General features: G+C 41.0%; 1 protein-coding gene across 1 annotated transcript; it reads left to right on the top strand.

Moving 5' to 3' along the window:
- The first annotated feature begins 18,692 nt into the window (after positions 1–18,692).
- Positions 18,693–20,258, top strand: LOC137771647 (lysine-specific demethylase 4D-like). The gene has a single exon (XM_068555192.1). It carries the CDS (start codon positions 18,693–18,695, stop codon positions 20,256–20,258), a length of 1,566 nt encoding a protein of 521 aa, XP_068411293.1.
- The last annotated feature ends 911 nt before the right edge of the window (positions 20,259–21,169 follow it).

Raw genomic sequence — 21,169 nt, 5'->3', positions numbered from 1 at the left:
ATCTCGCTGGACCTTTGGAGCTGCTAGAAAAGGGGAGACACCCGGCGTCCCCTAAGCCACGTGGCCAAGGGTTTTAATCCAGTGACTTGTTTGTTTGGTAGCCCCTCTGCTGAAGGCACACCTTCCAGAGGCCTAAGCATGACTGTTTCTGACACTCACCATCTAAGACCTCTGTATGTCCTCCTAGGGGGACAGGGGACCTCTCTGCCTGACCTGGGACCAGATATGGTAGGACTTGTGCAGTGCAGTCGTATTTCCCTAGGACAGCAGAACGGAAGGAAAGAAAGGACAGTTTACACTCTCCGATCTTCTCCCTCCCCTCTTTTGTGCCCTCCCTGAATGACAGACAGCCCCAGCGTTTGACAGAGCCCCTTGTTTAACGCTGCCACGTCTCTGCTAGTGACTGAATGTTTCTCCCGCAATATCGTCTTCATACAAGATGATGTGACTTGTGTTTGTTGCTAATATAAGATCTGTAAGAGACGCCCTCATTGTTGGGCCCTGGGTCCATGTGGAGCAGATTAATAAAGCAAAGACAAAGGCCTCAAATACTCAGTGACTTGAAGAGCAGAATTTGCTGCAAGGGACAGGGGCCTTACACTGTGTTAGGTAAGGTGAGGGGACAGGCCTGTGAGAGACCAGGAAATGAGACCACAGTCTAAATGCCATTGCAATTGTAGGCAGAGCTCTTGGGGTAAATGGGCAGGGAGCATAAAGCATCAAGAAGAGGCATCTTCATGTGGAGACAAACAGTAATGTGGTTAAAATGACAGGTCATCTAGTCACCACTGGTGGACAAAATTAGGAGACAGGGGAACCAGGTAGCAAGTCTAGGGAGACAGTAGATAGTTCAGTGAACATGGCCAATGTCGTGGTTCTTTTGGCTCCTTTCCATTTTTCTCAATAAAGCCTTTGAAGACAGATCAGAGGAGGGTGGTCACCTCCCATGTACCTCCTGGGTCTTAGCATGGACCACTGGGACTTTCTTTGCCCCTCCCTCATCTTCTTATTGCACGATAATTTGTGTTTGTGTTTTATCTTTAATTTATTTTATTGAAGTATGTTGATTTATCAATACAATGTTGTGTTAATTTCTGCTGTACAGAAAGGTGATTCAGTTATATATATATATATATATATATATATATATATATACCTTCTTTTTCATATTCTTTTCCATTATGGTTTATCCCAGGATATTGAATATAGATCCCTGTGCTATACAGTAGAACCTTGTTGTTGATCCATTCTATACATAATAGTTAGCATCTGCTAATCCCAAACTCCCAATCCACACCCTGTGTTGTGTTTTTCAATATCTGCTGAACGTGTTTTTTTTTTTTTTTCCATATTTTTATTTAGTTGCCTGAACCTTGGCGAAGTTACTGCTGCACAGCGAGGTGGAGATCGCGTCTGACTGTCTCACCTGCTACATGGACCCACACACAGCAGGGTTTGTCCTAATGAGCACTTTCTGCCCACAGTGATCCCAAAGCTAGTGCCTCGGAAGGCTACCTGAGACTTGGTCAAGGCCAGTGGATCAAGGGTTTTTTTGGTCTCTGGAGGGTTGTGCTGCAAAGGTTCTGTGCTATCTTGATTTGGAATTGAACTGTCAAGGTGAATCCTGCAGCCAACCTATTTCTAATCTGAGTTTAATCTTTCTGAAAAGAGAACCAGAGCCCTAAAAATACCTGTCTTGTAAATTCCAGATTTTTGTAATTGCATTTTTTTCCCCCAAATGAAAGACTGGCCACCTACCTACAGTGAAACTATATGGAGGAAACAAACTAGCGTTTGTTCAGTTTTGCTATAGGTTAAGTGCTTCACATTGTTTAGTTCATTTCATTCTCATGTCAAAAATGTGCGGTAGGTCTTATTATTCCCATTTTACAAATGAGGGATTTAAGGCTCAGAGAGCTCCAAAAGCTGATAAATGGCAGAGCTTAGATTTAAATCAAAGTCCCCTGATACCCAGACCTCTGCTTTTTCCATTTATCTGCACTTCTGGAGTTCTTTTGCAATTGCCAGATGCTGTTCTATTCAGACTAAGACAGACACATATAGACAGAGATAGGACTGAATGTTTTCCTTAATATATTCTGCAGTGATAAAAATAAACAGCAATTATTTTAAATTCATAAGTGGTTATAATGGAATAGATACTTAGGCAAATAGATTTCTGAAATAAATGTTTAAAGTTCCATGTTGAAAATCAAGATGACCTGGTAGAAAGCTGAGATTGTGAGTTCCAGGACAGCTGAGACCATGTTTTATACACTCTGTGTCTCCAGCAATTAGCACTGAGCCTAGCCCACAGTGGGGAGGAAGGCACTCAGTGTCTGCTGAATGAATAAATAAGTGTCTCCTCTATCCACATCAATATTTGGGAAAAAAGAGACCATCTACTTAAGTTAAATGGTCCTCCTTCATGCACTGAACAGACTGTTGTCTTCAACATTACTGCCATAGACTGAATGTTTGTCTCCCTCCAAAGTTCATGCGTTGAAACTTAAGTGATGGTATTTGGAAGTGGAGCTTTTGGGAAGTGATTAGGTCATGAGAGTAGAGCCCTCATGAAAGGGATTAGTGCCTCTAGAAAGAGACCACAGAGAGCTTGCTTGCCCCTTCTGCCATGTGGGTATACAGCAAAAAGATGGCCATCTATGAACCAGGAAGTTGGTTCTCACCAGACACTGACTCTGCTGGCCCCTCCATCTTTGACTTCCTGGCCTCCAGAACAGTGAGAAATAAATGCTTGTTTCTAAGCCACTATGATATTTTGTTATATCATCCTGAAAGGACCATGAAAATACTAAATAATATTAACAGGGGTTAGGCAAGAGAGCCAAGCCAAGCAGTTTATCCATATCTGGAGAAGGTGGATTTTGGTCATCTTGCTTCATCAGAACCTCCATTTCCTGTTTGTATTATAAAATGACTCAGTGCCTTGGTGATCTATGAACAGCTAGCGAAAATGAAATACTCCTGTGAGTTTTTAAAAAAAGTATATTTACAAAAGCTACAGTGGTTTCCAAACTTCAACTGAATTTAATACTATTTGCTTTGAAAAAGAATTTCATTTTTTCTCTTGTCAGATAGGTTTTCTGTATAAAATTCTAAATACACAAAAATAAAACAAAATGATTTTACTTACCTATCGTGCAAAGGCAATTATTGAGCTTTTCTCAGTCTTTTATTATCCTTTGCGTATGTTCACACACTGTGATCATAACATGCATTAGTTTTTTATTCTACTTTTATAATTATTCTTTCTATTATAAACATATTAATAGAACTTCATTTTCCTTTTTTCCTGGAAAGTAAAAAAACGTTCATAATACAAAGGCAATATATGTTTGTTTTAGTTAAATAAAACAATACAGATGAAAGATACACAGATTATTGAAAATGAACAAAATTTAAAATGTGGAAGTTTAAAACAGAATGTTCTGCTTTCTCCCATTGACAGTCGAATACATTTTAAAAGGGAATACACAATCAGCAAGAAACAAAAGGCCAGGGAAGGTCCATTTGATGCCCTGTCTAAATATATAACTTTCACTCATGTCTGCGTGTCTGTCACCTGAATAAACTCCTTTTGGGGTCCAGAGTTGAGCTGAATTAAAGTAGGTAGGGGAGGCTTAGGAGTTGCTTATAGAACCAGTCTCCAAGCGTCACTAGAGCATCACTGGAAATTTGCTGGTATTTAGAAAATGTGTTTATTGCATCTTCTCTTAGGGATAGCGGGGTCTGTAATTGGAAAACAAGACTCTCATTAGTCACTTGGTGAATGGCAGTCCAATGATCACTATCCTCCTAAGAAGAGCAGTTGGGTAACTTAGGGCTTTGGATTTGTTCCCTGGTGTATGCAGCTTTGGGGTGAGAGCTGGATTTCTGAGCCTCACTGTCAGAGATCCTACTTCTCTGCTGGGTCTCAAAGAACCAGTCACTCTAATAAATGATTAGGAAAAGAATGTTGATCTAAAGAGGCATCAAATTTTTACCTGCCCAAGGTATCCACATCTCAGTGGGTCTCAGTTATATCAGCTCTCTGAGATCTTGGCTAAGATAAAGGGATGGGTACCAGATGCTTCCACCAACTCCAGGCCAAGTATGAAGAGCAGCGTCTCTCTTTCCTGGGAAATGGGTCAGTCATGTTATCATTTGTCATTGCGATATTGGAAATTTGTTTAAAAATGAGCTATATAGGTTGGCTCTGATGAAGTTAGAAGAACTATATATATTTTATATCTATATCATCTATTAAATATTCATTTAGTACTGTTTATGTGCTATGTATTTTTCTAAGCTCTTTGTATCCTGAATTTCGTCACATCTAAGATGCCACTGATTATAAGCGACACCGTTATTTTTCATACCACTGAGGCAACTAAACTATGCTATGCTATTGACTGTAAATTGCACCTCAATTTCAGACATGTTAAAATGTGAAAAATACATGTCTCAGAATCAATGAAACATGGTTTATTAATGCACGTTGTCATAATTAAAACAACTCTAGGAGGTAGGTTCTATCCTTATCCTCATTTTGTAGATGAGAAAACTGAGGCATAGGGAGGTTCCACAATGTGCCCAGGATCACACTGCATTTGCACTCAGACAGTCGAACTCCAGGGCCCAGCTCATAACCACTACACTCTTCTCCCTGCAGATAAGGCAAGCTGAAAAAATAAAGTTTCAGAAAAGTTATTTTAAATATTTCTCTGCATGAGGAGACTCAAAGTTATTCCTGTCTGCAGTTGTCCACTAACATCTGGACAAATATCCCAAAGCTGAGCAATCCGGAAGTGCTCAGGTGTTCTATGGAGCATATGTCTGTTTTAGTGCAAGCTCATGGGGTGAGAGCGTGCCTGTGGACACACGGCTCCTTCTATGAGGACTGCGGTTGTCTAGCGTTACTTCTAGACACCATCCAAGGTTTAGCTTTGCTAGAAAGAAGACAGTTCTGTCCACAGTTTCAGGACAGCGTGATTCAGCCTCCTGTTGGCTTGCGTGTCAACCACCACTTTGGACTCTGAGGCCTTCTGCTTCTCACTTGAGGGTTGAGCCTGGTATGCTTTCTTAGGTTTAGTCATGATTAGGAAAATAAATCAGGCATCCTCACCCAAATAGGAGCTACTCCTCAGCCTCCTTCCTCTCCTCATAATCCAAATAGGGTTAATTCCTCCTTACCTGTCAATTTCATACACGTGTTTGACAATCAACAGAGAGGAGTGACTAAGAAGTAGCTTCAGGGACCTAGAAATTTAATCATTATTGCAGTTTACAAGCCACAGTTTCAACATATCTCATCAAGTATGATTTTACCCCATTGCTACTGTCTTTCCAGAGCTACTTCTCCCCAGAGTAGCTTCAGCGACCCTTCTCTGCCCTCATAGCACATAGCTCTCTTAAAGAGCACTTCTCACACTGTATCGGAACCCCTTTGTCTGGTCTGTCTGTCTGTCTTCCCTACCTACTTCAAGGTCTGTGGTACAAAGTTCTGTATCTGTCTTGCCCTGGGCTAGAGGTGACACAGCATGAAGTCTACGTTACAGAACTCACTCGTGGCGTGAAAGTTCCCCAGCGTTGCCCTCCCCTGTCTAAGGCAGAGCATCAGGTGACTTCTGCTTTCTTTTCTGGTTACCCATGGAGCCCTGCGAGGTGCTGGCATGAGAGCAGGGACCAAGTCTAACCTCGTTCCTCCCTGAACACTCGGCATCTAGCCAGTGCTCATGGTAGATGTTTTTAAAACATTTTGAAAATGAATGAATGAACTAGAGCCATGAGACTCCAAATGAAATTTCATGGAAGGATATTTTTCCCTTTCTTTTATTCATTTATTTACTCACTGTATTGAATACTTACTGTATAGCAGGCACGATGTTTATGTCTGAGGGGGAAGGTAGCAGTTAGATACAGGGGAAATACTGGGATTAATAGGCACAGTCAGGGAATTCCCTGGTGGTCCAGTGATTAGGACTCCATGCTTCCACTGTAGGGGGACTGGGTTCGATCCCTGGTCAGGGAACTAAGATGCCACAAGCTGCAAAAACAAAAGGCACAATCAGAAAGGGCCCTTAACATCACGTAAGGCAGGAGGAGGGCAAGGGGTGAGTGAGGACATGCTCGTTAGGAAGATGGATGACTTGAGGAACTAATGTTTAGGTGGATTGTGTTTAAGAAAAAAAAAATAAGCTAAATGAAAGAGATGAAGGGATGGGAACACAAGGTGAGAATTCCAGGCCAAGGGAAGTATTTTATGATGCAAAGTCTCAGGGACAAGAGAGAGCACTGTCTGTGGTAGAAACTGCAAGAAGTTGAATAGCACTGCTCAGAGCATAGACGGCCAGGTGGCACAAGCCCAGGTGAGGCCCAAGAGGGAGGGATCAGATCTCAGTGGTTTTGGGGGTCAGGTAGGGAGCAGGGTTTCATCCTAAGGCAAATGGGGAGCGATTGATGGGCTGTAAGAGTAGGATGATGTCATTAGATTTATGTTAGGAAGTCACTCCAGCTGCAGAATGGATTGGCAGGGATGAAGGGATGAAAAACTGGGTATGAGAGATGAGGTGGTGAGAACTGCAGGGCTGGAGAAGGGTCGATTTTGACTCATGTCTTCAAACAGCTTGGAACAGAATCAACCAAACCACTGAAATCCAAGTAGAGTGTCATTTTATTCCACATCAGCCATTATTCTTCCCCTTCAGGTCTTTGCTGACAGCTACCGACAGATGTTGGATTGGCATGGGTGTGAGTGCAGAGGCCTAAGAGGATCTGGTTTGAAACCTCGTCCCCAGGAGAAGAGCATCAGTGGCAAAGAAAAGGGACCAGAGGTGATCAAATGGAGACAGTGAATTACCGCTCATAAAGATGCTGTGAAAGACAGGCTTCTCCTAGAATGAGCTGTCAGCAAAAACTTTAATTAGTTCAAGGTACTCCCATGAGATACTGTGTTCTAGAATCTTGGGGTGAGGACCTTTGTAATTTGCAAAAGTAAACTCAATATCATCATATAACTTATCTTTGGAAAGCAGGCAAACAAAAAGAAGCTCTCGTGTTTGTACTATAGACTAAAAGGAACTAAAGTAGACAAAATCGCCCTGGCTGTGGGATGTGCAAATGTTCTGTGTTATGTGCATGTTGGTCACTGACAAGGGTCTGGGGAAAAACTCGAATTTGCCGAAGGGGGTGGGGGAGTAGTGGCAGAGATAAGTTATGCTTATCAAAGGGGGGTGCAGGGATCAAGAAAGTTTGAAAAACAGTGAATAAAAACCATATAAATGCTTTAGTCATAAAAACTGAGAATTTAATTTTATATTCTGCATATTCTCAAACACAACATAATTATCAAATTTGACATCTATTACTCCAGACTCTGTGGTGGCCAATGGGACCCAGAGACTAAGAAGGGACCACCCTGTCCCGCGAAGTACACGATCTAGTAGAGAAGACAGACAGAGGAATGATTAATACCCTTACATGACAAGCAGCATAATAGAGCATGTATAAAGAACATGAGAAAGAGAGGGATTGATTTCCAGTTGTTTAATTGTGTTTAGAGTTGACAACATGAATCGACATTGGGGAACATGTATAATCCTAGATAGTAACATAAATATTAAAAAATCCCATGAAAACCATAGTCCTCACAGCCTCCCATGGAGGACATGGCAGAGGTGTACCAGGGTAAGGATGACCTCCTGAGGGATAAGTACCTCGTGACCAGGGTCATCAACTCCAGATCAAAGGGGACTCCAAGTCTAGTTGTTACTGTGACATCACACTGTATGTGTCTTTTTTTTTTTTGTTTAATTAACAAATAAATTTAGGTTTCATTTCAGGGCCCAAACATAGTCAACCTTTTCAGGTATTGAAGCCTCCAAGGAATTGGTTCTTAAGCTCTAAAATGTGCTCTTCTGACAATTTCTCTCCTATTTTATAGGCTCACCTCATGGATTTGCTGTGACTTAGAGGAAAGGCCAGGCTTAGGAAGCATACGGGCCTGGCTCAAATCTGGCTCAGGACTCACTGATTATGCCATCTTGGACAAGCATCTGAACGCTCTGGTCCAGTTCCCCACGTGGCACACTGAGGAAATAAGATTAAATAATAAGATGTGAGTGAAGGCACCCTAGTAGGCACTCTGCTTCTGTCTCAACCACCACCCCAGTCCAAGCTACCATCTCTCATCTGGATCTTTATAAATGTTTTCCTTCATTCATTCTAGGCCACTCCAGTCTACCCATTTCTGCCCAGAAAGCAAATGTGATTGTGTCTCGGCCATTGAAAGATCAAAAGCCTCAACATGATTTATAGAATATTTCTTTCCAAACTGCAGGACATGAGCCATTAGTGGGTCATAGAAACAACTTTGTGGGTTACCAGCAGCATATTTTTTAAAAGGGAACAAAATAGAACACAACAGAAATACTAGATTGCAATGTCAATTTTAAGCATAAGGATTATTACATGAAGCTTGCTTTCTCAATATGTGTCTGGTTTTAGTATTTTCTGAGAGATGAAATAAGTGCACCTGTGAAACAAAAAGAGGACAATGGTGGGGGACAGGGAAGGAAGCTATGTACACTTGAAAAAGCTAAGGGGACAGAAATGAGCTGTTAAAAATTAGAAGTTTGATAGGAGAAATGAAAAAGACAATAGAAGTAGGTTTACAAGATAAAGATGAGAAAAAATTTCAGAAGGTAAAGCACAGTCATAAAGGGATAGAAAATTGGAGGAAGAAAAGACACAAAAATTGGAGGTACGGCCCATGAGGTCTGATATCCAAATACAGGAGTTAATGTACAGAGGGAGAAACTAGAGGAAGTTGTCAAAGAAGAAACTAAAAAGCTTTCATAAAACTAAAGAACCAGAATTTTGAGACGGAAAACATTTAAGAGCACTGGGACAAAGAAAAGCTCTTATAAACTAATAGAGAGGAACACAGCACACTAGGCCTAGGAATCATACTTACATCTCCCTTATTCCTCGTACCACACTCACAAAACAATAAAACAAGTTAATAAGACAAACCCAAAACCCCAGTTAGAATTAAAGGTATAATTAACATCAAAATTAAAAGTACAATTATCATATAAAAAGGAAAAACCCCATAAGAGAATATTTATCTGTCCCTGGATGGGCAAATAACTTTCTAACTTTCTAAACATAAAGGACATGAAAGGCATTACAAAGGAAAAGGCCGACTCAACATTTTAATATATTAAACTGAAATATATGTGAAAACCATTTAAAATTAAATATAAATTAAAGAAATGGCAAACTGGGAAAAATCTATGAACAGATTAAACAAAGGGTTTAATATGGAAAATATTCACATGACAAGTAAAATGTTCATATACTGTGTAAAATATGCAGAATAGTCACATAATATATAAAATGTTCATGTAAGTAGATGAGAAAAAACACTAGAACCATATTGGAGAAAAATGGGCAAAGGTTATGAAGAAATACAAATGGCTACCATTCATTGAAGAAAAAAAAGTCAATCTTAGTTGTAATCTAAGAAGTATAAATTAAAACTTGAGCTACACTTTTTCACCAAAATTTTTCACAATAATTTTCTTACCAAATTATTAGAGATTTCTTTTCATTGTAAAGTTAATGGTGAGGATGTAAAGTGATATGTTTCTGGAAAGTTTTGGCAATACATGTTAAGGATTTTAAATGTTTAACTCTTGCAATGCAGTAATTCCATTTCTAGTTATCTAATCCAAGGAATTTCATTATTTAACTAATACTTTACCAAATATACTGATCTAGGTACTGAAATATAGGATATTTATAAGGGATTAGTAAAACTTGTGGAAAAGTAAAAAACAAAATAACTGTCCAATAATAGGGGGAAAGTTGAGTCACATATCTCCATCCAATAGAATTTATTTAGCCATCAAATATGATGGTTATAATTATTTTCAATAAACGGTAGGTAGACTTTCTAATGTGAGAAGAAATTTATTAAACACAGCATTTAGATATTGGCTGTCAGTGGAAACAATGGCTAACGTCTGAGGCATTCTGTCAACAATCCTCATTTGAAAGAATAGCTTTGAAATATGCACGGAACATGAAATACAAGAAGGCTTTCCTGCTGTCCTGAAATTGTTGAGCAATCTGTACAATAAGCAATCTGGACAATGGCCACAGTGAGAGGACTTATTAAACTTACTTCACTTCTTACCTTCCCCAGTTTAAAACACACTCATACACACACACACACACACACACACACACACACACCAGGAAAGCTTAGTGGAATTGTTTTTGAAAGACTCCTAATATCCAGAAATCCATCAAGTCTAATCATTCTGATAAAAATTCTTTTCTTCAATTGTCAGAATTGTCAAGTTTCCTTAGAGGAAGAATTTCTGTGTTACTGGGGATACCAAGAATAAGGGTAAAATGGAAGAGTAACTGAAATGTAAGGGTACTTATTCTCAACTAGTACCTGTGGCTCCAACTGAAAGAAACATGGAGGCGGTTTCACAGTAAAAGCAACCATCTGAGACCCGTAGAGAAGACATTTGTCTGGAGCACTGAAGGATCACTGTAATTGTACCCAGCAAATTCTGAGACGTTTTGATTTGAGCACAGAGTTACACTTACAGAATCAGAGTGTTTCCTTTGGATGCTCAATATCTGAAGACTAATGTGTATCTAGATTATTTATTTTATATAGATGGTAGCCCGGCCGCATACCTCCTAGAATCCTTAGAAATGTAAAAAGGAAATAATGTAGTTTATAAAAGAAATACAGGGGACTTCCCTGGCAGTCCAGTGGTTGGGACTCTGTGCTTCCACTGCAGGGGGACGGGTTTGATCCCTGGTCAGGGAACGAAGATCCCACATGCCACGTGGCAAAGCCAACAAAAAGAAAAACAAAAGCAAATACTCAACTCAAGGCTTGTTTTAGTTGTCTATTAAGAATTCAATAAGAAATGAGGGCCTCTGTGATATTCATAATCAGCATTTTAGGGTTTATTAGGGGAAAGACCCTTAGCATGGTATTTAAATTTTTGACATTAATTTTCCTTGTAAATTGTTTCACTCTTCTCTTTTCATTTCTCTAAGGAAGTTTTCATATAGAATGAAAAATTTGATTATATATTTATATAGTTTTAAATAAAATCATTATAGAAGAATTTTTAAGATTAAAAATTACGGTGAGATGGGGAGATTATCACATGATACAGGTGACGGGTACTTGTAGATCCTCAGGGTCTAGCTTGAGTGGTGACAGCTATAAGGAGGAGAGGTAGGCAAGCTGGATCCTTGGGTCCTTATATAAGGAAGGAGAGCACAGGAAGCCTCCCTGGGGTATACAGGTGTCCCTGGGGCCTCACAGTAGACTGTCGTGGGATCCCCTGACATCACCGACTATATGTCTAGGGAGAGGGAGATGTAATAGCCAACGGTAACTAGGATACTGTATTCGCATCCTTAGAAAAAAAGATTTCTAAAGGACGAAGTTAATTTCAGGAGAGAGATGATCAATTTGTACTAAACAAGTTGGTTTTCAGGGGCTCAGTGGCCAGTCAAGAAGGAAAAGCAAATCAGAAATGAAGGAGAAAGTCAGTGCTATTAGAGAAAGCTATGGCAATAAATAATATCTTTAAAGAGACAGAGTGTGATACTAAAGAAATCCATGAACAGAAAAAGGAAATTGAAAGGGAGGAATAAAAAGAGTTAAAAGAGAGATGAGAATTGAGCTTTGAAATAAGACTGCATTTGTATAGTGGAAAAAGAAGTGGAAACAAGGAGAAAGAAAAGAACCGGAGAAGACTATCGGTACCCTAGAGGTCAGAGACATTTGAGGAGGAAGGAGGTGTTCCATCAATCAATGATGTAGAGAGATAAAGTGTAACCCATGGAGGCGCACTTGGGAGACAATGTGATGATTGACAGATATCAATTTCAGTGGAGAAGTGGGGTCAGAATCAGAAGAGGAGAGAGATGAGGAAATGTTTTTGTAAAGGTAGATTATTTTTTCTTATGTTTTGACATGTTCGGTATTGAAAGGAAGGTAAGAGAAAGGATGTAGCTTAAATCAGGAAACAGACTGATGTCTGATGATTTAAGTCTTTACAGAGGTGATAGTGATCATTTAATTAACCGTAGTTTTGGAATGCATGGGAGGTGTCAATTTAAGGAGTTTAAATGGCAAGATTAGCTCTGGAGAGGGGGAGTACCTTCTCTTCCCCTGAGATAGGAGAGTAGGGAGAAAGATGGGGTGTAACCAAGAGGAGAGAGACTGCAGTGTGCACCAAATGATTTTAGTTACTTATTTTTTAATAAAAATTTTTGGAGTGTGCACCATATAGAGTACCAAGATCCCTTGGAAAATTTGATGACAAACAAGACCTAGACCATGCTCTCAAAGCAGTTTTATATGGAAGATAAGAAAAGCACAAAAATAACTCTAGAGATTGAGAACACAAGCTATGAAGTTAAATATAAATTTTTCTACACCTCAGTTTCTTCCTCCATAAAATGGGAATACTGAGAGTACCAGCTATGTTTCAAGCATCCCATTCTCTTGCTAGCTTACATTTCCTAGGGTTCTAATACAAGTATTTCACCTAATGGAGACATTCAGCCCATGAATCAAGCACTGTTTCATTCTCCATCATTGCCCTCATGTTCTCATTTCCTTTTTTACCCAGGATAAATTTACTGGTCCATCATTGTAATCACTCTCTTATCCCTCCATCCAATCCATCAAGACACTTGTTCCTCTCTCCTTGAGATACACATGGCTGGAAAACCCGAACCCTGATGAAACCTTACTATTTGCTTTCTTCCCATCTTTTGGGTCCCCTTGTCGATGGAGGCAAATTCCACAGAGTCATACAATATGAGTTCAGGAAACACATCAAGACCAAGGCACACATCGGGTCTGCATTTCTTCAGGGTCTATATGGAGAAGCATTCCAGGTTGAGGAGGGTATTGTTCTAGTGGAGGCCCCTTCCCCATTGCTCTTCCTTCATATAGGGCTTTGATGACAACAACTTTATTAGGAAAGGGACCTTCAGACTCCTTGGGGAATTAAGCGGCCTAGATATCATGCCAGCCATTTACAGGAGCTGTCCAGGAAAGCCAGCAGCCCTGTACGTTAGAAGGCACCTGGGGAACTTGCGCCCTTTTGGATGCTATAGCCCTCCAGTCATGGAAGGAGTCTAGGCTAGCCTATTGTTCAGGCATCTTAGGATGAACATCTAGGGTCATGTTTGAACAATGCTTCTCCTTCATGACAATCTATCCCCAAGACCCTTGAGTGCTCATCAGGTGTTTCTGGAATAGGAAGACAGAGATTATTTGACTTCCACCCAATCTTTAGAGGCTAAGTTAACTGCATTTGTCACACTCCCTCAACGATGAGCTAGATTGTCAACCACTTCCCCTCCCCACCATTTATTACCAACAAATTCTATAGAGACCTCGAGATTGTTTCTTTGATCCTTTGACATTAAAGCTGGAAAAGGAGAAGAGTGTATTGATCCTCTCTTACCTACCTTCTGCACATTCCATGGTGCATGAGGCTCCAGGGCAGAGGTACAGAGAGCTACTACCGCTCACTCAAAGGGCCCCTGCCATCAGTATTCAGGTCTGCAGCAAACATTCCTTTGATGCACTCTTACAAAAGCTACCAGCAGGGGTCACAGAGAGCAAGCCCTTCCTTGGCTATTTTTTTGTCCCTGATCCCAGATCCAAAGGAGAAATGTTTTATGTTGAAGCCCAATTGTGCTGACCTCTTTGGGGAGAGGGGTGGTAGAGGATTGGACCCCAGCCACAGCTTCCTCTTGTCTTGAATGGAACCCAGATAAGATATAGGGATCTCGGGCACCTCTTGCAGACCATAGGAGATGTGGGGAGTTTCTATTACTTGGAACAATGGCAGGCAAGCTGATCTTTCGTAGTCTTATTGGGGAGACTACAGGGTGAGGAAGATGAAATGCCTTTGTTCTCTAAAGGCATTTGAGCTCTTCCTCACCGATTTCTGTAGCATGGTTTTCTTCTCCTCTCCCTGGTTCTTGTGCTGACCCAATACTAGTGGTGTTTAATGCCCTGACAACTGTGCTAGCTCCTCCCATTCTGGCAGCTTTCCCAGGGAAATCCCTCTGTAACTAAAAGGACCCTGAAATGTGTATAACCTTTAGATCCCATATATTTTCTTGTAAGAAATCTTAAAGGAAAAATTTCAGGCAAAATACCTGTGTTTTGTGGGCTGACAACTTTAAAAAGGAGGCCTTTTAGTAGACAGTTGGAAGAGCCAGTTGGATTCCATTGTGATGCAATCAGGAATGGAGTAACCATGGCACTGATGTGAGTATATCTGGAAGAGATACATGGGTAGTGACCATCAGTTCAAGTTTCATTTGGAAATGTTTTGTTGAGAGAGTACCTGTTTTCCTGGAAGGAAAATCGTCTCTACTTTTATCCAAAGCAAGACAATCAGAGGAGACTTCCCTGAAAAGGTGATGTTTGGGCTGAGGCTTGAGAGTTGCCTGGGTGCAAAGACCATCAGGCAAGAGTATACCGGCCTTTTTTGAGACACAGCCAGGAATGTGTTTGGAATGAGAGAGCAAGGAGCAGGGTAGAAAGGGGTGAGGTCAAGAGGTGATGGTGGGCCAGATCACTTAGGGACTTTTTGGACATTCGGAGGATTCTAAGTGGGGTGGAATAGGTGCGCCTGAAGTTTGAGGACAGGGGAAAGTGAGAGAATATTTGAATGGTGGAAATTAGGGGAGCTTAAGAGGATTAGGAAACAGTAATAAGGGAGCACTTGAAATTGGGTTAATGAGATAGTTTGCTTTGGTAATTTTTTTGGTTTCTTATTTGTACACATATATTTTCTGTCCTAAATCATAACTATTACATTTGCTCTACACAGTTCAAGTTGAAAGTGGAGTGTACATGGTGAGATTTATTTTTCACATTGTTTTCAATATGTTTTTTTCTTTTCACGCACACACACTGTATTTTATTTTTATAAGGGATAAATAAACTGACACCAAGCATTGTAAATGGATGACCACAACAAAAGCAACGATTGCAATTACCCAAGACGAAACTCACTCATACTATGTCATAATATTGACATTCAGTCCAGTAATCCTCCACTGTAACAACTCCTTTACTTTGCAGTGGAAATTGATTTGTATATTTTTTGCCTCTGAGTCCTTGTGGGATTTGTTTTTTTTTTAATTCAAACAGAAAGTCACAAAAATTAAATCATCCTCATAAGTTGACTCAGTCCCACCTAATTAATTTTTTTTCATCTTGATCTTTTGTTAGCACTTTTATGAATTCATCAGTTTTCCATTAGTGTTCTGAACATGCTTATTCATTCAATTCAGCAGTATAGTCAGTTACCAGAAACCTGTACTTGTCAGAGTCTTTTCCATGAATTTCTTGAAGATGAAACCCTTTTATAGGAATATTTTTGCAAAAGCATCAGAGTACACCCAGAACTGTCTGTAACTGGCAAAAGACTTGAAAATGACCACGGTTAAAGATTGGATGAAAGTTCATAATAATGCAATTGACAAGGAAATTTTGTTATTTCTGAGATATACATTTTAAAGTAATAACTAGAATTATGACTTATAACATTAGACCAGAAGATATAAGATTTCTGGAAATTTCATGTAATGTCTGAAACCTTTATATTAACATATTTCCATACAAATAACCCAAAGAAAGTTTAGTATTAGTTGTTTTTTGTTTGTTTGTTTGTTTTCTTATACTGCAGGTTCTTATTAGTCATCAATTTTATACACATCAGTGCATACATGTCAATCCCAATCGCCCAATTCAGCACACCACCACCCACACCCCACCGCGGTTTTCCCCCCTTGGTGTCCATACGCTTGTTCTCTACATCTCTGTCTCAACTTCTGCCCTGCAAACCGGTTCATCTGTACCATTTCTCTAGATTCCACATACATGCGTTAATATACGATATTTGTTTTTCTCTTTCTGACTTACTTCACTCTGTATGACAGTCTCTAGATCCATCCAGGTCTCAACAAATGACTCAATTTCGTTCCTTTTTATGGCTGAGTAATATTCTATTGTATATATGTAGCACCACTTCTTTATCCATTTGTCTGTCGATGGGCATTGAGGTTGCGTCCGTGACCTGGCTATTGTAAATAGTGCTGCAATGAACATTGGGGTGCATGTATTTTTTCAATTATGGTTTTCTCTGTGTATATGGCCAGTAGTGGGATTGCTGGATCATATGGTAATTCTATTTTTAGCTTCTTAAGGAAACTCTATACTGTTCTCCATAGTGGCTCTATCTATTTACATTCCCACCAACAGTGCAAGAGGGTTCCCTTTTCTCCACACCCTCTCCAGCATTTGTTGTTTGTAGATTTTCTAATGGTGCCTATTCTAACTGGTGTGAGGTGATACCTCATTGTAGTTTTGATTTGCATTTCTCTAATAATTAGTGATATTGAGCAGCTTTTCATGCTGATGCATCTCTTTTTCCTAACTTAATGAGAATGTTACTTTTGTTTCACTGTTAAGAATGATCATTGCTATTTTTTACCTTGAAATTCTTTATGTTACAAAAAAAAGTTTCTCTTGATGCTTTGCAAGTAAGAATTTTAAAATCATGAATGGATTTTCCATTTCATCAAATTCCTTTTTGGTACCTATAAGATGATGATATTTTTCATTTACTTTGTTAATATTCTGAATTATATCATTAAATTTTCCAATGTTCAATCACACTTGCATTCTATTTGGTCATGATGTATTATTGTTTTACTATATTGCTGCATTTCATTGGATAACATTCCATTTTATGCTTTCCTCTATGCTTATAAACAAAAATGGCCTGTAGCTTTATTTTTTATTGTCCTTTTTTCGTTTGGCTATCAGAGAGCAGAATAGCCTCATCTGAGTAGCTTTCCAACTTTTTCTATACTCTGAAGCAATTTGCACAATAAGAGTTAACTGTTTCTTGAAAGTTTTCTAGATTCACATGCAAAATGATGTGTCTCCTGGACTTTCAGGGGTCATACTTTGAACCAGCTTCTTATACTGGGGTGTTATTCAAGCTTTCTGGTGTTTCTTGCATCCATTTTGGATATGTTTCCTCTCCAGAAATTTATTCTTTTCTCTTATCTTTTGAAAATGTTGCTGTCAAGTTTCTCCTAAGATTCTCTTTCGAGATTTTAAGAATTCCTTTGTGCACTATTTCATTCCTAGTGGTTTATTTTCCCCTTCTTTCTTATGCTCAGTTATGCCCATGGTGTATTGCTATCATTAATTTCTTCCAAGAATATTTTTGGTCATCAGTGTTCTGTCTTGTTTGTGTTTTCTTTCATTAATTTTGTCTTTATTCTTTGTTATTTTTTTACTCCTACCCCTTCTTTCTCTTCTTCTATTTTATAGTTTCTTCAATTGAATGTTTAGTTCATATATTTTCAATCACCCTTCTTTTTCCTTTTGGTACAATGAAAGATATCATTCTGTTTTAATGCTTTTCACCCTAAACTATAATTTTAAATTTATTTAAATAATTTCAATAAATTTAAAAATATTTATTTCATAGAAATTTGTGAAAATCATCATAGCTTGAAGAATTATGACAATGAGTCGCTCTGATGGCTGTGTAACCAGTACCTGGGTTCAGAACAGAATATTCACATTATTCTAGAGACTTCCTCACAGCCCCACTCACAACCTCTCTCTTTCAAAAAGGTAACCACTACTCTGACTTCTAACATAGATTACGTTGGTACCAAAAAATATCATCATCTTATAGGTACCTTTTTATCTTTATATAAATGGAAGCAAAGAATAGGTATTCTTGTGAGTCTGGATAATTTTGCTCAGTATTATGTTTATAGAATTATTCTTTTATTTTCATGTATTTTTTGTTTATCTCATTCCTGTATTGTATTCCATTGTATGAATATACTACAATGTACTTATCCATTCTAATGTTGACTGGCATTTGAGTTGTTTCCAGTGTTTGACTACTGAAATCATGTTGTTCTGAACATTCTTGGACTTGACTTTCATTGCACAGACATACACATATCCTAGGCATGAATCATAGCACATGGGTAAGTTCAATTTTAGTGGATACTGTCCAGATAGGTTTTCAAAGTAAATGTAATGATTTCCGTTCTCCTTACTAGAGTACAAGAATTTCCATTGTTCACAACAACACCATTTCTTGTATTGTCAAACTTATGAAATTTTAGCCTTTATTTGAATATGCAATTAAAGTCCATGGTGGTGTTTTCTTTGTAGTTCCCTTGTAACTATTTCCAACCATCAGTTTTCAACCTGTCTCTATTTTTTTTCTTTTTAGGTTTTGTTTTCAATTCTGCCCTGAAGACACTGCACTTGGGATACCCAGCCAGGGCTGGGTGATTCACTAGATCTCAAGAGGACAGAGCCAAGTGTCAACCAAGGACATCAGAGACTTGCAGGCTCAGCCGGCATCAGTCCTGCGCAAGGCTTCTGCCCAGCGTGGAGTCCCCTGGAGAATCAGCAAGCCTACGAAATATTATCAACTCATTGCATTAAAGTCTACTGCGGGTTCCTGCTGATATAGTCCAACCCATTTTTGAAAAAGTAGTGTTTTCCAGCATCCTCCCCTATCCAGAACATAAATCAAAACTTGGGAGCTTCCTGCTTATTAATGAAAGCTATGAAGTCTAAGTCGAACTGGGCCCAGAACCCAAGTTGTAGAATAATGGTATTTCATCCAACCAAAGAAGAGTTTAATGATTTCGATAAATACATTGCTTATATGGAATCCCAAGGTGCACACCGAGCAGGCGTGGCCAAGATCATTCCACCCAAGGACTGGAAAGCCAGACAGACCTATGATGATATCAGTGACATCTTAATAGCTGCTCCCCTCCAGCAGGTGACTTCTGGGCAGGCAGGTGTGTTTACTCAATACCACAAAAAGAAGAAAGCCATGACCGTGGGTGAGTACCACCACTTAGCAAATAGTGAAAAATACCGGACTCCAGCACACTTTGATTTTAAGGACCTGGAGCGAAAATATTGGAAAACACGCCTCTATGATTCACCAGTATATGGTGCGGACGTCAGTGGCTCCTTATTCGATCAAAACACGGAGCAGTGGAACCTTGGACACCTGGGAACCATTCAGGACCTGCTGGAGCAGGAGTGCGGAGTGGTCATCGAAGGCGTCAACACCCCCTACCTGTACTTCGGCATGTGGAAGACCGCCTTCGCCTGGCACACGGAGGACATGGACCTTTACAGCATCAACTACCTGCACTTCGGGGAGCCCAAGACGTGGTACGCGGTGCCCCCGGAGCACGGCCGGCGCCTGGAACGCCTGGCCAGGGAGCTGTTCCCGGGCAGCGCGCGGGGCTGTGAGGCCTTCCTGCGGCACAAGGTGGCTCTCATCTCGCCCACGGTCCTCAAGGACAACGGCATCCCCTTCGATCGGGTCACTCAGGAGGCTGGAGAGTTCATCGTGACGTTTCCCTATGGCTACCACTCTGGCTTCAACCATGGCTTCAACTGCGCGGAAGCCATCAATTTCGCCTCCCCGCGCTGGATCGATTATGGCAAAGTGGCCTCGCAGTGCAGCTGCGGGGAGGCCCGGGTCGCCTTCTCCATGGACGCCTTCGTGCGCATCCTGCAACCGGAGCGCTACGAGCTGTGGAAACGCGGGCAGGACCGGACCGTGGTGGACCACACGCAGCCCACGGCGCCGGACAGCCACGTCTTGAACGCCTGGAGGGAGGTCCGCGCGTCCCGGGGAGCAGCTCTCGCCACGAGGCACCCCTTGCACCGGCGCGCTCTGCGCCCCCGTGTGCCTGTAGCCGCGGGAGGTGGGACCCGCCACCGAGTCCCTGTGCGTGCTGTGTGCCGGCGCCCCTCGCCGGCCCGGGGTTCTTGCTCTGCCGCCCAGTTCAGGGATGCGGCCACCAGCACCTCCGGGGAGCCCGGCCCGACCCAGCCGCCGACCCCAGGTCCATCCGCCCCAGATCGCCACCCAGCTGGAAGATGTGGCCCTCGTCGTCGTCCTTGGGAAGAGGGCACTCAGGAGCCAGCTGCTCCCCCTAGGGCTAAGAGGAGGCTTTCGTTAGACACAGATCAGGACCCAGAGGCTCAGCCCCTGCCTGTGGATGCACCCTCGCCGGACAGCGCTGCCCCGCTCAGCCCTGGGCTCCAGCATCCCGCCACGGCTTCTGGCTGTGGTTGTGGCCCCGTCCCCTAAGCCCAGGGGATGTCTTTCTACCCCACTGCTCCTGCGTGGGGATCCTTTGAGACTGGTCATATTTACATTTCAGAGCTTTGGGTATTTGCAGGTCACTAGCCTAGCGTGAGAGTGCCTCCTGTGCTGCCGCTGGACGTGCTGGGTCCGTGGTGTTTACCAAATTCTCCAAAGTTTGTTCTTCCTTCCAGACCCTGGAATCTTTGGACACTGCTAACTCCTGTGTCACAAACTGAGGTTTCATGCACTGGACACTCTAGTGTCTCAGGGAACTAGGTCCTGCTGAGGTCACCAGAGCCCAATCTACCTCACACTGCCATCCTGTGGGCCAGCTCTGGATGCTGCTGAACTTCTAAAGAACCCTGGGCTTTGATTACCCTCCAGTCTCTCTCCTTTTCCTCTTCCCCCTTCCCTTCCCGCTTTTCTTGCCAAACTAGGCCCTTTTGACCAATTAGGTCAGTAGAGACTAAGATAATAATTGATAATCTTTCTTCTTTGATGTATTGAAAATGTGTTCTCTGCCGTTATGGTAACCAGAATGTTAAAATCTGAGTTTATTAAATATATTAAAGGTAACCAGAATGTTAAAATCTGACTTTATTTTTTGTGTTCTTCAGTCAGTCAACTGAGAGGTGGTCGTTTTTTGTGCACTTTTCTTAATAATTATATCAAAACATTTCAAGCAAATCTTACTTTTATGAGCTGGTTGCCTTGTGTGATGTTGGTGAGTGAGTTTGGAGTTGATTGTTGGGTTCCAGATGGCTGGCTGGGTTGGGGCGTTTGGTTTGCAGTCCTATCTGAAGGATGACTTGGTGGAAATCACCTGGCACTTGGCTGATCCAAGTTGCTAGGAGAGATGAGCAAACATAGGACAAAAAGTGCCAGCCTGTGAAAATCTTCTCTGCAAGTCTCCA

Source organism: Eschrichtius robustus, chromosome 11 (genome assembly GCF_028021215.1).
Source record: "Eschrichtius robustus isolate mEscRob2 chromosome 11, mEscRob2.pri, whole genome shotgun sequence".
Classification (NCBI taxonomy): domain Eukaryota; kingdom Metazoa; phylum Chordata; class Mammalia; order Artiodactyla; family Eschrichtiidae; genus Eschrichtius; species Eschrichtius robustus.
Note: the sequence above shows the minus strand (reverse complement) of the source record. Positions and strands in the feature narration are given on the sequence as shown.

Bases quoted from the DNA above. Each gene is read 5' to 3' on its own strand.
- LOC137771647 (XM_068555192.1), top strand. From the start codon at position 18,693: ATGAAAGCTATGAAGTCTAAGTCGAACTGGGCCCAGAACCCAAGTTGT.